A 19,175-nucleotide genomic window follows, 5' to 3' on the forward strand; every position below is an offset into this window, starting at 1 on the left:
CAAATGCAGTTCACTTTGAAGGGCCATGTGTGCCAGTGTTTGCGTTTTACTTTCTTGAATGGAAAAGCGCTGCATGGAAATTCTGCAAAAATCTCCTTTTGTGTTCTACATAAACAAAGTCTATGTTTGTTGAGTTTTAAACGACATGACAGTGAGTAGACAATGGCAACATATTTACTTTATTTTTGGCTGCACTATCCCTTTAAGAAAGACAATACATAAGCTAAAGAAGTGTGATGAAAAAGTAAGACACAGGTAATTGGCACTATGGTGAAATGATCTTCTTTTGCGGTCTCGTTCTCAGGCCGCAGACGTTAAGAGTGTGGGTCCGAATGAGGGCGTTGAGCCCGGCAGTGTTGCAGCTGATCAGAGGATGCGCCCCTTGTGGTGCAGTGGTTGTGCTGTTTTGTTTTGGTTCTTGATCCGTGTAGAATGATCGAAAGATTGTCGGGAGGAGGTGCCCTGAATGTGGGCACACATTCATACAAGCTCTACAGTATCTATCCAAAGGCGCACACACATGCATACAATGTATATTCAAATATATATTCTGCATCACATGTGAATCAATACTTATGTTAAATACTTAAGTGTATTTAAATATGTCTGCATATGATCTATACAATCTAAATGATAAAAAAAACAGCAAGTGGGACACAAATGACAATAACAAGTGGTCACACCACTAATAACAGTAAAAGTTATTCACTGTTAGACATTAAAACTAAATTATTAAAGAGACAGTTCATCCAAAAATTAAACCTATGGTCCCTTTTTACAGTAGATTTAGTCATAATAAGGGCTACATAGAGATTTGTTGTTCTTTTGTGTTCAATGTAAAAAAATAACTGCATACAGGTTTGGAACGCCATTTTTGGGTGAACTGTTCCTTTAAACCACACACACAAGTTCAGGGGGAGGAGCCAGAAACGTTAAGAATGATCTGCAGAAAGTGGCTAGTTTTGCTAAAACAACTCACTCAAGACGGACTGTTGCAAAAGGGCACGGACGGAAAGACGGATACAGTTACTGTTCACGTGACAGGACTAGAGGTCTACGTACAAGACACTGGCCCATTAAAAATCTGAGTTATAGTCTCCTCCCCCACAAATCTCTGTCTCCTCTCATAGCCATGGTCTGGAATCAGCTTCATCATCACCATCCTCAGCATCAGAGAAGTCGTTCAGCCACGGCTATGTGTTCAACAACACTGGGAAGAAATAAAGCAGACATTACATACCCAGCTATCAGGGAATGTTCTGAGAACTTTGGCTAACAGAGGTTCTATCAAAGTTATAGAATGTTTAACATGAATAGAGCGTCTGTTTAAAGTTACAGTTTTTCTCAGTCGCTTAGGTGCATTTTTCAGATAGCGGAAATTCCCGAAACTACACGTTCAACCTCCACATTAACTAGTCACTTATGCACATCATAAAATCCATTTCTCATTCATTTGAACAAATTGCAAATGCTTTGGTACATTCATGCAGTTATTTATGTAAAATTGTCTACCGTTCCCTACATTCCCTGCTGAAAAAACACCATACGCTGGTTAGGCATGTTTTGAAGCATGGCAGCCGGTTTGAGCTGGTTTATCCTGGTCCTTAGTTGGTCATTAGCTGATTTAAGCTGGTCCTGAGCAGGAGCTATTTTCTTAGGACCAGTTTAGGACCAGCCTTTGACCATCTTAAACCAGCTTATGACCAACTAAGGACCAGCTTAAACCTGCTGCCATGCTTTAAAACATACCTAACCAGCATGCCTTTTTTTAAACAGGTTTATCAATCGCTATTGTCATGCGTATCAAAACATATTTCAAGTATTCCATATTTCACGGAAGTATCACGTTCTAATATTTTATTCAGAATACAACATAGATGACATATCAAATGTTTAAACTGAGAAAATGTATAATTTTAAGGGGAAAATAAGTTGATTTTAAATTTAATGGCATCAACACATCTCAAAAAAGTTGGGACAAGGCCATGTTTACCACTGTGTGGCATCACCTCTTCTTTTTTGTCCCATTATAGTCTAACACAGGCTTCTAGTTTCTCAACTGTCTTAGGTCTTCTTTGTCGCATCTTCCTCTTTATGATGTGCCACGTGTTTTCTATGGGTTAAAGATCTTGACTGCAGGCTGGCCATTTCAGTACCTGGCTGGATCCTTCTTCTACGCAGCCATGATGTTGTAATTGATGCAGTATGTGGTCTGGCATTGTCATGTTGGAAAATGCAAGGTCTTTCCTGAAAGAGACGATGTCTGGATGGGAACATATATTGTTCTAGAACTTGGATATACCTTTCAGCATTAATGGTGCCTTTCAAGATGTGTAAGCTGCCCATGCCACACACACTCATGCAACCCCATCCCTTCAGAGATGCAGGATTCTGAACTGAGCGCTGATAACAACTTGGGTTGTCCTTGTCCTCTTTACTCCGGATGACATGGCGTCCCAGTTTTCCAAAAAGAACTTAAAATTTTGATTTGTCTGACCACAGAACAGTTTTCCACTTTGCCCCATTCCATTTTAAATTAGCCTTGGCCCAGAGAAAACGCCTGCGCTTCTGGATCATTTTTAGATATGGCTTCTGTTTTGACCTATAGAGTTTTAGCCGGCAACAGCGAATGGCACGGTGGATTGTGTTCACTGACTTTTCTGGAAGTATTCCTGAGCCCATGTTGTGATTTCAATTACAATAACATTCCTGTATGTGATTCAGTGCCGTCTAAGGGGCCCAAGATCACGGGCGTTCAGTATGGTTTTCCAGCCTTGACCCTTACGCACAGAGATTGTTCAGAATTCTCAGAATTTTTGGATGATATTATGCACTGTAGATGATGATAACTTCAAACTCTTAGCAATTTTTCCCTGAGAAACTCCTCTTTCTGATATCATGCCACTATTTTTTTGCCACAGCATTGGGGGAATTGGTGATCCTCTGCCCATCTTGACTTCTAAAAGACACTGACAGTCTGAGAAGCACTTTTTTTACCCGTTCACATAGCAAATTGACCTAATAAGTTGTAAATTGGTCCTCCAGCTGTTCCTTATATGCACATTTAACTTTTCCAGCCTCTTATTGCTACCTGTCCCAACTTTTTTGGAATGTCTAGCTCTCATGAAATCCAAAATGAGCCAATATTTGGCATGACATTTCAAAATGTCTCACTTTCAACATTGTATATTTTATGTATATTCTATTGTGAATAAAATATATATTTCTGAAATTTGTAAATTATTGCATTCCTTTTTTATACACAATGTGTACACTGTCCCAACTTTTTTTTGAATCAGGTTTTTTATTTTTATTTCTTTATTTCTTTATTTTGAAACAGGGACAACGTACAATAAACTTTAACCTCAAAGAGAGAGATGCATAGTACCGGGTTTTAGCTCAAGAGCTAATTATCACCCGTAGTCCCTGGGCAGGCTGTAAGCTACAATATATATTGTAAGCTACAATATATAAACATACATGAGTAATAGCCTGTAAAGTTTGTATTTTGGTTCCCTGTCAGTGCTACATTCGATACTGTTGACCATAACATACTTCTTGACAGGCTGGAAAACTGGGTTGGGCTTTCTGGGATGGTCCTCAAATGGTTCAGGTCATACTTTGAAGGGAGAGGTTATTATGTGAGTATAGGAGACCATAAGTCTGAGCGGACATCCATGACATGCGGAGTTTGTATGAATTGCTTTGAGAAATGCACTTACTGGTTTGCAAATCTTAAGGATGATTCAAGAAATGTACCAAAGCGACTGAGAAAAACTGTATCTAGTCTCTTTTGACAATCAAAACATTCGCACAAACATGTTATACATCATTCATGGAACTTTTTTCTGAAACATTTTATTTGAGCACTAGGCAAATAATATATATTTTTTGTAATATATTTTTTTTCTTTTTAAGATTTTAAATTTCAAAAGTAACGTTCCCATACTACTTGCAACATGATCAAATTGAGAAAGCAATCCTTTAATGTTAATGTTCCTAAAAAATTGGTTATTTTCACTTAACTGGAACATTAGCAACATTTTCTTAGAACATATTTTTTGTTAGCTGGGTAATACGGCAATTTATTCTACACTTTGGCCATTTCTTATTCTATAATACACTCATTTATACTTCTGTAAGTCGCTGTACCTGCTATGTTTCAGTTCTCTGCTTTAGGGGTCTCCTTGTCTTTACATAGAAGAATAACAGAGAGGAACAGCCATCAAAAATATTAAAATCAAAAGATGACCAATATATATTATCAGAAATAGTACTAAAACTTACCCTTGGAGACCAGGATGTTCTCTGTTTGAGCTTCTTCGTCTCCTGGAGCCCTAAGAAAGTATAAAGTATAAAGAGAATTATAACTGGTGGTGTTTCTGTACAAACAACATGTGAATGTTGAACAGAGTATCAAAGAGGCTGGGCATGACTTACCTGGGCTTCTGTTTGATATTGCAGCTGCATCTGCGGCCTGCAGGGTGCACACGAGCAGAACGATTTAGAACAAATGGATGGATTTCAAATGTTACAAACAAACTGTCAGGATTTATTTTGTGATAAACGGTTGGGGCAACAGAGGATAATAAACCCTTATAGATGTTATCCTTGCAAGTGTGTCTTCATTTATATTTCTGTTACTGAGTGTGACATATATATACTCATTTGTCTAATTTATGATAAAACTTCATCTCATGCTCAGTTGAATAAAAGCCCTGCTGTATAATTAATATCCACGAGGCAGCTCAGTTTAGCTATTGAGCTCTGATCTCTTTGGTTTTACAGTACATTCTGAGTGATTTAGCTTCTGAATGAAGATGAGAGTTATGACTTAATACAGTGTTTTTTAATTTACTTTGGTACTATTTTCAGAAGCAAGGTGTACATTTTCAAAACTTTTAGTACTAATATCACAACAGATCATCAAAAGTGCACTTTTTCCCAAACATTTCAGCATATTTTTTAATTGTGTTAGTACAATACACAAAACCACAAACTATCCTTTCACTACTCAAAATAACTTTTTCATCTATAATACACCCCTCCTTGAACTGTCACCTTATCGTGGTGGAGGGGTTTGAGTACCTGAATGATCCTAGGAGCTATGTTGTCCGGGGCTTTATGCCCCTGGTAGGGCCTCCCAAGGCAAACAGGTCCTTGGTGACGGGCCAGACTAAGAGCAGTTCACAAGCCCATTATGAAGAAAGTAAAAACAAGGGCCGAGACGTCGCCCGGCATGGCGCAGCCGGGGCCCCACCCTGGAGCCAGGCCCGGGGTTGGGGCTCGTATGCAGGCGCCTGATGGCCGGGCCTTCCCCCATGGGGCCCGGCCGGGCTCAGCCCAAAAGAGCGACGTGGGGCCGCCCTCCTGTGGGCTCACCACCTGCAGGAGGGATCATAAGGGGCCGGTGCATAGTGGATCGGGCGACAGTCGAAGGCGAGGCCCCCGACGACCCGATCTCTGGACACGGAAACTGGCTCTAGGGACGTGGAATGTCACCTCGTTGGCGGGGAAGGAGCCTGAGCTTGTGCGGGAGGTCGAGAGATACCGACTAGAAATAGTCGTGCTCACCCCTTCACGCACAGCTTAGGCTCTGGAACCACACTTCTCGAGAGAGGCTGGACTCTCTACCACTCTGGAGTTGCCCATGGTGAGAGGCGGCGGGCTGGAGTGGGTTTGCTTACAGCCTCCCAGCTCAGTCGCCATGTGTTGGAGTTCACCCCGGTAAGCGAGAGGGTCGCTTCCCTGCACCTTCGAGTCGGGGATAGGTTTCTCACTGTCATTTGTGCCTACGGGCCGAATGGCAGTGCAGAGTACCCGGCCCTCTTGGGGTCTCTAGGAGGGGTGCTAGAAAGTGCTCCGACTGGAGACTCCATCGTCCTACTGGGGGACTTCAACGCCCATGTGGGCAGTGACAGAGACACCTGGAAGGGCGTGATTGGGAGGAACGGCCCCCCAGATCTGAACCCGAGCGGTGTTCTGTTATTGGACTTCTGTGCTAACCATGGCTTGTCCATAACGAACACCATGTTCAAGCAAAAGGGTGTCCATCAGTGCACTTGGCACCAGGACACCCTAGGCCGAAGGTCGATGATCGACTTTGTGGTCGTCTCATCTGACCTCCGGCCGTATGTCTTGGACACTTGGGTGAAGAGAGGGGCGGAGCTGTCAACCGATCACTACCTGGTGGTGAGTTGGATCCGATGGCGGGGGAGGAAGCTGGACAGACTCGGCAGACCCAAACGTACTGTGAGGGTCTGTTGGGAACATTTGGCTGAACCCCCTGTCAGAGAGATCTTCAACTCCCACCTCCGGCAGAGCTTCGACCAGATCCCGAGGGAGTCTGGAGATATTGAGTCCGAATGGACCATGTTCTCCACCTCCATTGTCGACGCGGCCGCTCGGAGCTGTGGCCGTAAGGTCTCCGGTGCCTGTCGAGGCGGTAATCCCCGAACCCGGTGGTGGACACCGGAAGTAAGGAATGCCGTCAAGCTGAAGAAGGAGTCCTATCAGGCCTGGCTGGCTTGTGGGGCTCCTGAGGCAGCGGACAGGTACCGGCAGGCCAAGCGGACGGCAGCCCGGGCGGTTGTGGAGGCAAAAACTCGGGCCTGGGAGGAGTTTGGTGAGGCCATGGAGAAAGACTATCGGTTGGCCTCGAAGAGATTCTGGCAAACCGTTCGACGCCTCAGGAGGGGGAAGCAGTGCCCTACCAACACTGTCTACAGTGGATATGGGCAGCTGCTGACCTCAACTGGGGATATTGTTGAACGGTGGAAGGAATACTTCAAGGATCTCCTCAATCCCACCGACACGTCTTCCTTTGAGGAAGCAGAGGCTGAGGGCTCGGAGGGGGACTTGTCCATCACCCGGGCTGAAGTCATCGAGGTAGTTAATAAGCTCCTCGGTGGCAAGGCGCCGGGGGTGGATGAGATTCGCCCTGAGTACCTTAAGTCTCTGGATGTTGTGGGGCTGTCTTGGCTGACGCGCCTCTGCAGCATCGCGTGGCGGTTGGGGACAGTGCCTATGGACTGGCAGAACGGGGTGGTGGTCCCTCTTTTCAAGAAGGGGGACCGGAGAGTGTGTTCCAACTACAGGGGGAATCACACTCCTCAGCCTCCCTGGGAAAGTCTATGCCAGGGTACTGGAGAGGAGAATTCGGCCGATAGTGGAACCTCAGATTCAGGAGGAGCAGTGTGGTTTTCGACCCGGGCGTGGAACGCTGGACCAGCTCTATATCCTTCACAGGGTGCTGGAGAGTTCATGGGAGTTTGCCCAACCGGTCCACATGTGCTTTGTGGATTTGGAGAAGGCATTCGACTGTGTTCCCCGTGGCACCCTGTGCGGGGTGCTCTGGGAGTATGGGGTCCGGGGCCCCTTGCTTAGGGCAGTACGGTCCCTTTACAACCAGAGCAGGAGCTTGGTTCGCATTGCCGGCAGTAGGTCAAATTTGTTCCCGGTGCATGTTGGTCTCCGGCAGGGCTGCCCTTTGTCACCGGTTCTGATCATAATTTTTATGGACAGAATTTCTAGACGCAGCCAAGGGCCGGAGAGTGTCCGGTTTGGGGACCACGCGATTTCATCGCTGCTCTTTGCAGATGATGTTGTCGTGTTGGCAACCTCAGACCGGGACCTTCAACATGCACTGGGACGGTTTGCAGCCGAGTGTGAAGCTGCTGGGATGAGAATCAGCACCTCCAAGTCCGAGGCCATGGTTCTCAGTCGGAAAAGGGTAGCTTGCTCACTTCAGGTTGGTGGAGAGTTCTTGCCTCAAGAGGAGGAGTTTAAGTATCTTGGGGTCTTGTTCACGAGTGAGGGAAGGATGGAACGGGAGATTGACAGACGGATCGGTGCATCATCTGCAGTAATGCGGGCGATGTACCGGTCTGTTGTGGTGAAGAGGGAGCTGAGCCGTAAGGCAAAGCTCTCGATTTACCGGTCAATCTACGTTCCTACTCTCACCTATGGTCATGAGCTGTGGGTCATGACCGAAAGGACAAGATCCCGGATACAAGCGGCTGAAATGAGCTTTCTCCGCAGGGTGGCTGGGCGCTCCCTTAGAGATAGGGTGAGAAGCTCGGTCACTCGGGAGGAGCTCAGAGAGCCGTTGCTCCTTCACATCGAGAGGAGCCAGCTGAGGTGGCTCAGGCATCTATTTCGGATGCCTCCTGGACGCCTTCCCAGGGAGGTGTTCCGGGCACATCCCACCGGGAGGAGGCCCCGGGGAAGACCCAGGACACGCTGGAGGGATTATGTCTCCAGGCTGGCCTGGGAACGCCTCGGGGTACCCCCGGAGGAGCTGGAGGAAGTGGCCAGAGAGAAGGAAGTCTGGGCGTCTCTGCTTAGACTGTTGCCCCCGCGACCCGGCCCCGGATAAGCGGAAGATGATGGATGGATGGATCTATAATACATGTTTCATTTACAGTAACCGCCTTTCATAAAGCTCTTATATCAAACGCTTAATTTGAATCTCTTCTCATTCAGTTTAAAACACGGACATAAAACACTTTTGACTTTTAACCGCCACAAGCTCAAAGTTTGTGGATGAGTGTGTGTGTGTGTGCGTGAGTGAGTGAGAGAGCGAGAGAGAGCGAGAGAGAGCGCGAGAGAGACAGACAGATACATTTGCTATTTGTGAACACAGAGCAGGATAAAGTACAAAGTACTTTATAAAGTACTGTGTATAGTATCAGATTGAACAGAGATGTGTCAGAAGGAAGACAGATAGCATCAAATCCTCGTACTTCACAACTTTTCATAACACACTAGATATATGTATATCATTTATGGATTCAATTACATAAGTTAGGTAATGTAATAGTTTTTTTTTTTTTTAATATGGCAACTTAACCCTGTATAACTGTAATTATTTCAGCAATGAGGATGATTTGAAACATGTATCTTGCATTTTTTTTTTTTTTCGAACATGAGAGAAATAAAAATACAACAATGTTCAGACATTATCAAAAGAAACAAATAAAGGTGAAAGACAAAAAAAAATTAATTAATTCTATCCCATGAACGAAAAAGGAGTAGGATGAAGTAAAACTTATATACTCCTACCCCTTTAATTATTATTTTTCCTTAAATAACATGCATATGCCTACGCCTACTCATACACATATATACATCAACACATATACATACTCATGTACACATTTGTATTTATACATACATACACCCATATATATACCTATACCCCTATATCCACCGACACATACACATACCTCCACATGCCATATACATACATGCATAAATTCAAAATAACCACTAACAAATGTTATAACTCTTAACAAAGGAGCGCTCCCATTTTCCTACAGTACTTCTTGATACTTCTTAAGAATTTTTTCTCTATACATTTTTTTAAAGAGGAATATGTTGGAGCATTGCTTTAAATTTTCATCTATTTTATTCCACAATTTAACTCCACATATTGATAAACAAAGTCTTTTCCTTGTTGTTCTAAATCTATTAATCTTAAAGTTTCCACATCCCCTTAAGTTGTACCCTCCCTCCCTCTCAAAAAACATCTTTTGTATATTCCCAGGCAATAGTCTATTTCTTACTTTAAACATGAATACAGCAATTTGATATTCAATTTGGTCATAATATTTTAACAATCTCGACTGCCAAAATAATGAATTTGTATGTTCACAAAATCCAACATTATGAATAATTCTCATAGCTCGTTTTTGCATTATTACTAACGGCTGTAGTGAATGTCGGTAAGTGCTTCCCCACACCTCTACACAGTAGTTCAAATACGGTAACAATAATGAACAATACAAGATGCGAAGAGATTTAAAATCCAGTATATACTTAGCTCTAGCCAGAATTGCGATACTTTTAGACAGTTTGGTTTGAATGTATTTTATGTGAGGCTTCCAACAGATCTTTTCATCTATGATTACTCCGAGAAACTTATTTTCATGTACTCTTTCTAAGTTAAACCCCTCTATCTGTATTTGTACTTGTTGATTTGGCTTACAGTTTCCAAATATCATGAACGTTGTTTTACTCAAATTTATCGATAATCTATTAATATCCAACCATTGTTTTATTTTCCTAAATTCTGAGGTGATTAATTCTGAAAGTAGCTTTAAGTTGTCTCCTGAACCAAATATATTGGTGTCATCTGCAAATAGTACAAACTTCAATACTTCCGATACTTTACAAATATCATTAATATAAAGTAAAAATAACTTTGGTCCTAACACTGACCCCTGTGGGACACCACATTTCATGCCCAAACATTCAGATGAATGCTCTCCTATTTTCACAAATTGCTGTCTGTCTCTCAGATAACTAGTTACCCAATTTAAAACTACCCCCCTGATCCCCATGCGTTCTAGTTTACTGATTAATATTTCATGATTTATTGTGTCAAATGCTTTTTTTAGATCAATAAATACCCCAACTGCACATTTATTTTGATCTGTAGCGTTTGTTATTTGTTCAATGAGTTCTGTTAATGCTAATGCTGTTGAGTTTTTTTTCCTAAATCCATATTGACTATCTGAAAGTAATTTATTTTTATCAATAAATTTCTCTAATCTATTATTAAATAATTTTTCAAGGATCTTTGCAAATTGTGATAATAGAGAGACTGGCCTGTAATTTGTGAATTGGTGTCTGTTTCCATTTTTATATATTGGAGTAACTTTTGCTATTTTCATTTTTGTTGGAAATGTACCTGTTAAAAACGATAAATTGCAAATGTTCATTAACGGTTTGGCAATCCCCTCGATTACTTTTTTTATAATTAATATGTCTATTCCATCATGATCAGTGGATGTTTTGTTTTTACATTCTTTAACAATATTTATTATTTCTTTTTCATCAACTGCTGTCAAAAATATTGAGTTAGGATTTCTATCTACTAAATGGTTATATCTACTTTCTAATGTTTGTGGAACTGGAATTTTCTCTGCTAAGTTTGGACCCACATTTACAAAAAATGTATTAAACTTATTAACCACCTCCTCCATATCATTGATGTTTTCATCATTATCAGTGAAATGATGTGGATAATTATCCTGTTTGGTATTATTTTTAATTATTTTATTTAAGATGTTCCACATACCTTTAATATTATTTTTGTTGTTATCTAGTAGTTTTGCATAATAGTCTTTCTTACAAATTCTCATAATATTCGTTAACTTGTTCTTATATTTCTTATATCTATTTTCAGCCTCTATTGTTCTGTGTTTCATAAAGTCTCTATTAAATGTATTTTTCTTTTTACAAGCATTTTTCAATCCCTTAAAGATCCACGGTCTATCATTTTGTCTTTGTTTCCTGCTCAATATTTTGATTGGGCAGTTTTTATCATATAATAGTTTAAATATTTTTAGGAATTGTTCATATGCTTTATCTACATCTTTTTCGTTATCCATAAACGTCCAATCTTGTGCTAGCAAATCAACTTTCAATGCCTCCATTGTTTCTTCTGTTCTGACCCTCTTAAAGAATATTTTTTTATCTTGTCTTTTTAAACTATAGTTATTATCATACACTATAAAAATTGGTAGGTGGTCACTGATATCATTAATCAGTAAACCACTCACTATATTATTTTGTATAATATTTGTAAATATATTATCTATTAGCGTCGCGCAATGAGACGTTATTCGACTGGGCCTAGTAATCTGGGGATATAGCCCTAAACTAAACACGGTGTTAATAAAATCCTCCGTCCTTTTATGATTTTTTGGGTTTAACAAATCAATATTGAAATCCCCACAGATGAACACAATTTTTTGACTAGTCATTGTAAATGTTTCTTCCATCCATTCCTTAAATGTATCAATATTCGAACTTGGTGACCTATATACACAACTTACAATTATATTTTTCTTTTTTTCCATACTTATTTCTATTGTAACACATTCCAACAGATTGTCCACTACCAGTGACATTTTTTCCACCACTTTATAATTTAAATCCTTGTCCACATATAATGTAACCCCACCTCCATTCTTATTTACTCTGTTAATTGAAAACATTTCATATCCCTCAATTTCAAAATCTGACCCTTTTTCACTGTTTATCCACGTTTCAGTTACTGCGATTATATTAAAGTGCTGTTTCAGTTGTTTAAGATAGTGTTTAATACTGTGAAAGTTGGCATAGAGACTTCTACTATTAAAGTGTATAATAGATAGCTGCTGCTCAGTCTTAATTGAACTATTAAAATTTTCCTCAGTGTAATAGTGACATTTATTGTTGATGCCAGCAAAGAAGTTGTTTACCGGATCAATGTCATTTTCTATATCCTGTGCATTGTAATCCGTGTACTGCAAAGAGTTCAGTTCCAATTGCTCATATTCAACCAATCTTTGTAGTAAATGCCCATCTCCGTTATGTGTTATTTTATTTTGCGACATAGTGAAGTTAGAATTTCAGCATGATATTTGCCTACCTGTTTATGTGTTGATGTTAGCTGGCTTTGTTTGTTTTGGTACACTGGACCGGGGATAAATAATCAGTTTATCCTGCCGTAAAAAGGCAAAGTTCCGGCATGAGATCTTTTCTTTTCCTTCTGACTGCCTCTGTAAAATCTTCATTGATGTATATTCTGGAACCTTTTAGATGTTTGGATCTTTGTAGTATTTCCGTTCTGTCCTTGTGTCTTAGGAGTTTTACCACGATTTGCCTCGGTCGGTCTCCACCAGGTTTTCCTATACGGTGAGCCCTCTCTACCTCCACCTCGTGTTGCAGCTGTAATTTTTCCTTCACAACTTTTTTTATCTTCTCCTCCGTCTCTGACCAAGTCTCTCCTTGTGACTCCTGTATCCCGTCGAATACCAGATTATTTCGCCTGATTTGGCTCTCCAGATACTCCATTTTGTCTGAGACCGGCATCAAACTGTCACATATTTTAAAAATATCATTTTGTATCGAGGTACTGCGTTCCTTCAGATCTTTTATCTCACTTTTAATATCATCCACTTCTTTTTGTGTATACTGCAAGCTAGTTTTTATTTCTTGCATTTCCTTGGATATTGACTCTAATCTCGAGTTAGTGGAGTCCATAATTAGCTTGACAAAGCCATTGAAATTGCTATGTTGTTGTTCCAGTAATGCCGTGAACATTTCCTTTTGTTGCTGCAACATTTCATTTACACAACTGATAGTCACATATTCTTCTTCTTGCTTTGTCTCCTTTTTTGGCGGCATGTTTTGTTGTTATCAGTAAACTGCGCGTTGTTCAAAACGAGTCAGTCACTTTAGGTATCTAACTACCAACATTTAGCTGTTTGATGCCAAAATATTTTAGATTGAATATGTACTTAAATGTTTTTTCCCCCTCATATGCAGGTATGTTGAGATTTTTCCCAGCAGGAAAAGTGAGATCCAAGTCCAGTATGGAACAGCGCGAAATGAGTCTTCGGCTTCCATAACAGGAGTTGAGGACATGCCCCGCATGCCCCGCAAAATTTTGTTGTTGAATTAACTGATTGTTAAACTGAACGAAGATAATACTGTTGTGTTTGGGTGATTAAACCAAATGTGCTCATTACATATTAAAATAATCTTGTGTTTGAAACAATATGTGGACTGCAATTTAATGAAAGCATGAGATCAGGTTCTGAAAGAATGACTAGCTGTGTTACAAGTGTGATCAGTATGGAGTTTTGTACTAAGAGTTTTGAAAATGTACACCTTACTTGTGAAAATAGTACCAAAGTGAATTCATAAAACTTATAATAACAAATAAAAAAGACATTTCTTACTGAGAATAAGGAGCATTCCAAGAGCGAACAGCACCACAGCAAACGCCAAACCGCAGATCCTCAAACTCTCATAGTCTGGTTAAGAAATAAAAGGTTTTCATTTTTTAAAACAATCTTTCAAGAAAGACTCAAGCTTATCTGAAAAAGTATTTTTTTTTTTTTTAAGTGAAATTTACATAAACCCTTCCGCTGGGAACACTGGCTGGATTATCATGACAGAATATGCTAATCAATGACTTGAAGATAGTTAACTCCACATCAGCCACAAATTCATCAACTAACCATTCAGGAACATCTTTTTGCATTCTACAAATTGCCACTTCTTCTTGAGTCTCTTCATCATTGTCTGTCTCTGGTCTGAAGATAAAGTACTGAACAGTTTTACTGCCTGTCTGCATGAGGTAATCATAGATGCTAACTGATCTGAGTTCTTGAAGCTCCGCCCCATAAGCAGCAGCTCATTTGCATTTAAAGGGACAGAAAACCGCTCAAAAAGTGGCAATTGTAACATGCTTAAAAAAATATATGTGGGGTATTTTGAGCTAAAACTTCACATACACTCTGGAACTTCAGAGACTTATTTTACATCTTGTAAAAATGGGCAATCAATCACCCCTTCAAATGGAGGAAATAAGCCTCAATACATGTTTTATTCAACTACATAAAATACATCAGTATTGCCCCACTCGTGAAATGAAAATAACATTGGAACAAAACTAATTAAACAACATTGAGGGGGTCATTTATTTTTAATTTATCATTATCTATATTGTATAACAAAATGATTGCAGGGTTGAGGGGTGACACTGTAAAAAACAAATCATGGGTCTTGTAATTTTCACACAAAAATTTAAGGTGATAATTAAAAATAGTGTGTAAATGGACTGCATTTATATAGCACTTTTATCCAAAGCGCTTTACATTTTGCCTCACATTCACCCATTCATACATAGTGTGTATATTTTTAGATATTATTATTATTATTTATAAGAAAATTGTGGTTCAGTGTTGTATAGAAATAAAAACATAAAATAATAGAAATAATAGTATAGAAATAATAAAACGTGAAAAGACATACACTTTTCTAATTTTTGTATGGAAATGTAAGAAATTTTAGGCTTGAACTAAGAAACCGATTAAGCTGATAAAATTAAGGAAAATCATGTTACTTGTTTATTTTAAGAGAATAAGCCGAACTGTGCAGTTTTATTTGGAAACACCATTGTTAGTTCCCAGCATATTTTGCTTAATTTAGATTAACATTGAAATGAAGCATTGTTTGATGTGTTTTTGAGTGAAGGGAAACATCTGTTAATGTATCATGTTCATTTATGTTTGACATTTTGAAGTTTTGACCGTTACCATTGTGCAGAAGAGTAGAGCTTATGGTTAGGTTGTGATATGAATAACTCCAAGTATTATGATTATTATTATTATGAAGAATTTTGCTTTGTTCCATAAGAAATAACTTTGCTAATGCTAGTGCAATAACAAGTGTGTTTCTACTTTTTCCAGCATCAAACAGACTATTAATTGAACATAACTGCAAGTCAAATATAAACAGGTCATTTCCATTTACTCTAATTTATATATTTTTTTCAAAGTCACCTTAAATTTAAAAAGCACATTCCACTAATATTTAATTCATCATAACAACTACTTAAATATTATGTGTAATATTGTTACCATCATTTTTTTAAAGTAGATACTGTGTCATATTTTTTACAGAGTAGATATGTCTAATGAAATTATGTTATTAAATTACAAAATTAATGTAATTGTTGTATTACTGAGGTAATATTTTATGCACTTTAAAAGGATAGTTCACCCCAAAATGAAAATTCTGTCATCGTTTACTCGCCCTCATGATGACCCAAACCTGCATGAGTTTCTCATACAATGAGCATTGTTATGATAATGTATGGACTATTATATTAATATATTATCTATAAAAAAATAATAATAGGCCTATACCTTTAGAAGAAGTCAGAGTCTGAGAGTCTGAGCAGTCTGAGTTACTGGACAGACCCGTTGATACCTTTTTTTTTCTATTCAGTCTTATATCTGGAGATCGACCACCAGTGGACTAGCTAGCCAACACAATTAGGAACAAATCTGCTTTCTTAATAAATCAAACAATGCAACTTTATAAGACTGTATGTTTATGAGAAAAATTATATTTAATAGGCTGCTCAATCAAGTGAGTAAACACAATTATACAACAGTATACTTAGAATACTCAATGATGCTTTTAAGTATATCTATCAAACGTTTTAGCACAAGTATAGGCCAAATATACTTAGACTATTCTGTCAGTATAAGTCCCGTTTACTTAAGTGGAATTGTACGTTAATTTTTCAGAAGTACATCAAGTATATTTCGGAGAAGTTCATAAAAAGTAGACTGAAAGACAGATAAGTGCACGGCACCAGAGATTAATTTTGATAGCACTCGCAAGGAAATGTACATAATCAATTCTCAAATATTAAACCTTTTAAAAATGGCTAAAAATACTGATTTACTAAAACAATCTTTGGCATAGAATAGACTACTGTTTCCATTTTGTTTAATTTCAAGAACCGATGTGAATTATACATTGCTGCTCTTAGTACGACTGCTGCGGCTGGTTAGGACATAAACTCTGGTCATTAACACGGAAAATATACCTTTTATCATGTGTCACGTCACACGGTGTTAAGCTGAATTTAGTTTGTGTCAAACATAGCACCAGCTTGTAGGCCAAAGAGCTAAACTTTTAATATGTCATCAGATATGCAGGTTTTTGCTTCCAGCTAACTCTCGACGTGATGTTGTTATTGTGGCCTCACTCAGAAGTGGCCTGCCTCCAGCCAATCTCAAAAAGAGGCCAAACCTGTGAAGTGTTGAAGTGGTTGTTGATGTCTGGGCAGCCAAAGAGGTCTGGAGCTCTGTCAGGGATGCAACTGGCCTCATGGGTTCTTCCCTGACAACTGCCCTTCTTGTCTGATTGTTCGGCTTGTTTGGACAGTCTGATCTAGTATCTGCAACTGTAGTGTTTTTGGTTCTTTGTTTTTTTTGTTTTAAATAACCTTTCTCTTTCTATTTAAACCACGAGGCCCTGTTTACACTTGTTGTTATGATCTTTGCTTTCCCACATAGTCGACTGACAGGTGAGTAGGGGTCCTTTACAGTTTCCCTGGATGAAACATATTAGTGTTTACAGTACAAATGCGATGAGGTCATTTGCTTTCAAGTTTCAGTGATCACGAAGCATTTTGGAGCCCATTTTGAACTGTTTCTTGACTATAACAATTTTTCTTTCAAGTTTGTATAACACGTAACTACAGTATGCTTCACAAGAAAATGCTATTTCAGGTTTTTTTGCTTCAAGATTTCCCATTTAATTTAGTGTTACTTGCTGTTTCTTTGTAACTGTTTGTGAAATTCACTAATAATTTGAGTGAAAAATGATTTCTTCACAATTGTTTTTCAGGGTACTTGTGATCAGTGCAGTGGGTAAAACATTGCTAAGAAATGCAAGTTATATGTGACTCATATCTGCAACTATAGAGTTATTTTTTAAGTAGATAATGCAAGTATTGAATGACACATCTCTTGTCCCCATGTTGATAAAAATCGGGAGAAGGTACAGAGGTGTTGTGTGTGCTGTGTAAACATGATGGTTAAGGTAGTTCTAGATGAAATGTGAATATATATTTATCTAATCAAAAGTTCACCCAATTTCAAATGACTACTTACTATTTTAAACAGTATTTTACAAAAATACTTTAATTTGTTACTTTAAATAGTGTAGAAAATTGCTATGTGGCAAATACATCTAATTGAAATCTCACTTAGATTTAAATTACTGGGTGTAATTACATTATGAATGCACAGATAAATATGACTGTGCATGAAGTATAACTATACATACTGTATAACTGTGTATATGAAGTTCTGTTGAAAGCCAAGATTACCAATTATAATAGTAAATGCCTATACTGGTGATGGTCTATATACAGTAAAATAACCATTGATATGAGTAAATATGACTGCTTTTGTAAGTGTTTATTCTTACCGTATGCAAATGGGTTCAAATCATTCTTTTTTGTACCTGATGGAAAAGCATAAAAAATTAGACAGAGATTTTTTAGCCATTGGTTTTAATATATGTATACATGGTTAAACAGTAATAACCTACCTTTGGCATCAGATTCAGACATAGCTAAGACAGAAGACCAATGCAGAGAGCAGAATCAACAATGTGAAAAGAGAAGAACAGAGAAAAAACATTAGTACTATTGATGTTTATGTTCAAAACATCCAATAAATGAAGCAAGAGTGTTGTATCATGTTATTTGTTTCTGAGCAAGATGAGAGTGCCCAAAGCTAGATGCAATATTGGCAAAAATTATGTTATGACAGGGTCAATGCAATTTGCTGTATCAAGCTCTAAAAAGTCTATTGGACTAAATCGATGCCTATGAGACGAGGGGAAACTCATAAAGATTAACATCTTTCTGATTTGCCTTCACACTAAAAAAAAGTTTTTTTTTGTTGTTTTTTTTAAATTCTGATGTTATTACAATGGAGGTGATTGTAAACTAGCCAGAATCACCATCAAACTGGAATGGGCTTTTAAGGAATGAAAATGTCTTTAATTTAGGCCTGTTAGTTTATTGAATCAAAGTCCATTAGCCCCTTAACTGTCACCCCCCTTTTTAAAAATAGTCATGAAAAATGCACTATCCAAACTTAATGGGCTGTAATTCATGAATGCTTTGGAATATAGACTTAAGTTTGGTCTTGATTTAAAGATGAGAATAAGCAGATTATTACTGAAGTGAAAGCATGAATTTTTATTGAAAATGAAAAATACAGTACTAAATATTATTTATTTTATGTAAAATAAATATTTTACAAAAAATGTTTTACTCTAAAATCACTATGAAATCAAAGTCATATGTCTAACCAAATTGTGTTCCAAATTTGAAGTTGATATCACAAAAATTGAAGTCCCCATGAGATTTTGTTTAGGCGCTATACCAAAAATAGCCACCGGGTGTCATTCAATTTCCATTGATTGTTTATTTGATGTATTTTCCTGTAAATTTCTATCCAAATATCAATTCTATCATAAAACAGTCACCAAATATGGAACACTGAGACCTTTCAAATGATATATGATTTGTCAAGAAATTATGTGTTTTGTCAAGATAAGAAAAGATTTTCATTACAAAACAGTTAAAGGTTACAAATGCTGTTATGATGTAGATTTTTTTTAGGGGCACTCTCATCATAAATTACTATTTTACTGGCATCATGTAATTTTTATCATAAAACAATGGACACATATCTCTTCAAGAGTGTTAGACCTTTCCAACAATATATAGTTTGTCATGATTACATTAGGATTTAAGTGAAATATATTGAAGCAAACGTAGGCGTCCCGTATACAGG

The 19,175-nt window shown here is 38.3% G+C and overlaps 1 protein-coding gene across 1 annotated transcript in view; it reads right to left on the reverse strand.

Annotated features, from left to right (window-relative positions):
* Positions 1-4,117: 4,117 nt before the first annotated feature.
* The window catches only part of fxyd6 (FXYD domain containing ion transport regulator 6), a 33,352-nt gene continuing 18,294 nt past the window's right edge, over positions 4,118-19,175 (reverse strand). Inside the window, exons 3-8 of the mRNA XM_067450998.1 lie at positions 17,917-17,940; positions 17,794-17,829; positions 13,737-13,811; positions 4,441-4,477; positions 4,288-4,337; positions 4,118-4,191 (exon numbers count right to left, since the gene is read on the reverse strand). Coding sequence (XP_067307099.1) covers positions 4,163-4,191; positions 4,288-4,337; positions 4,441-4,477; positions 13,737-13,811; positions 17,794-17,829; positions 17,917-17,940 — 251 coding nt within the window. The 3' untranslated portion in view covers positions 4,118-4,162. The remainder of the gene's footprint in view (positions 4,192-4,287; positions 4,338-4,440; positions 4,478-13,736; positions 13,812-17,793; positions 17,830-17,916; positions 17,941-19,175) is intronic.

Source organism: Pseudorasbora parva, chromosome 8 (genome assembly GCF_024679245.1).
Source record: "Pseudorasbora parva isolate DD20220531a chromosome 8, ASM2467924v1, whole genome shotgun sequence".
NCBI classification, from domain to species: Eukaryota; Metazoa; Chordata; class Actinopteri; order Cypriniformes; family Gobionidae; genus Pseudorasbora; species Pseudorasbora parva.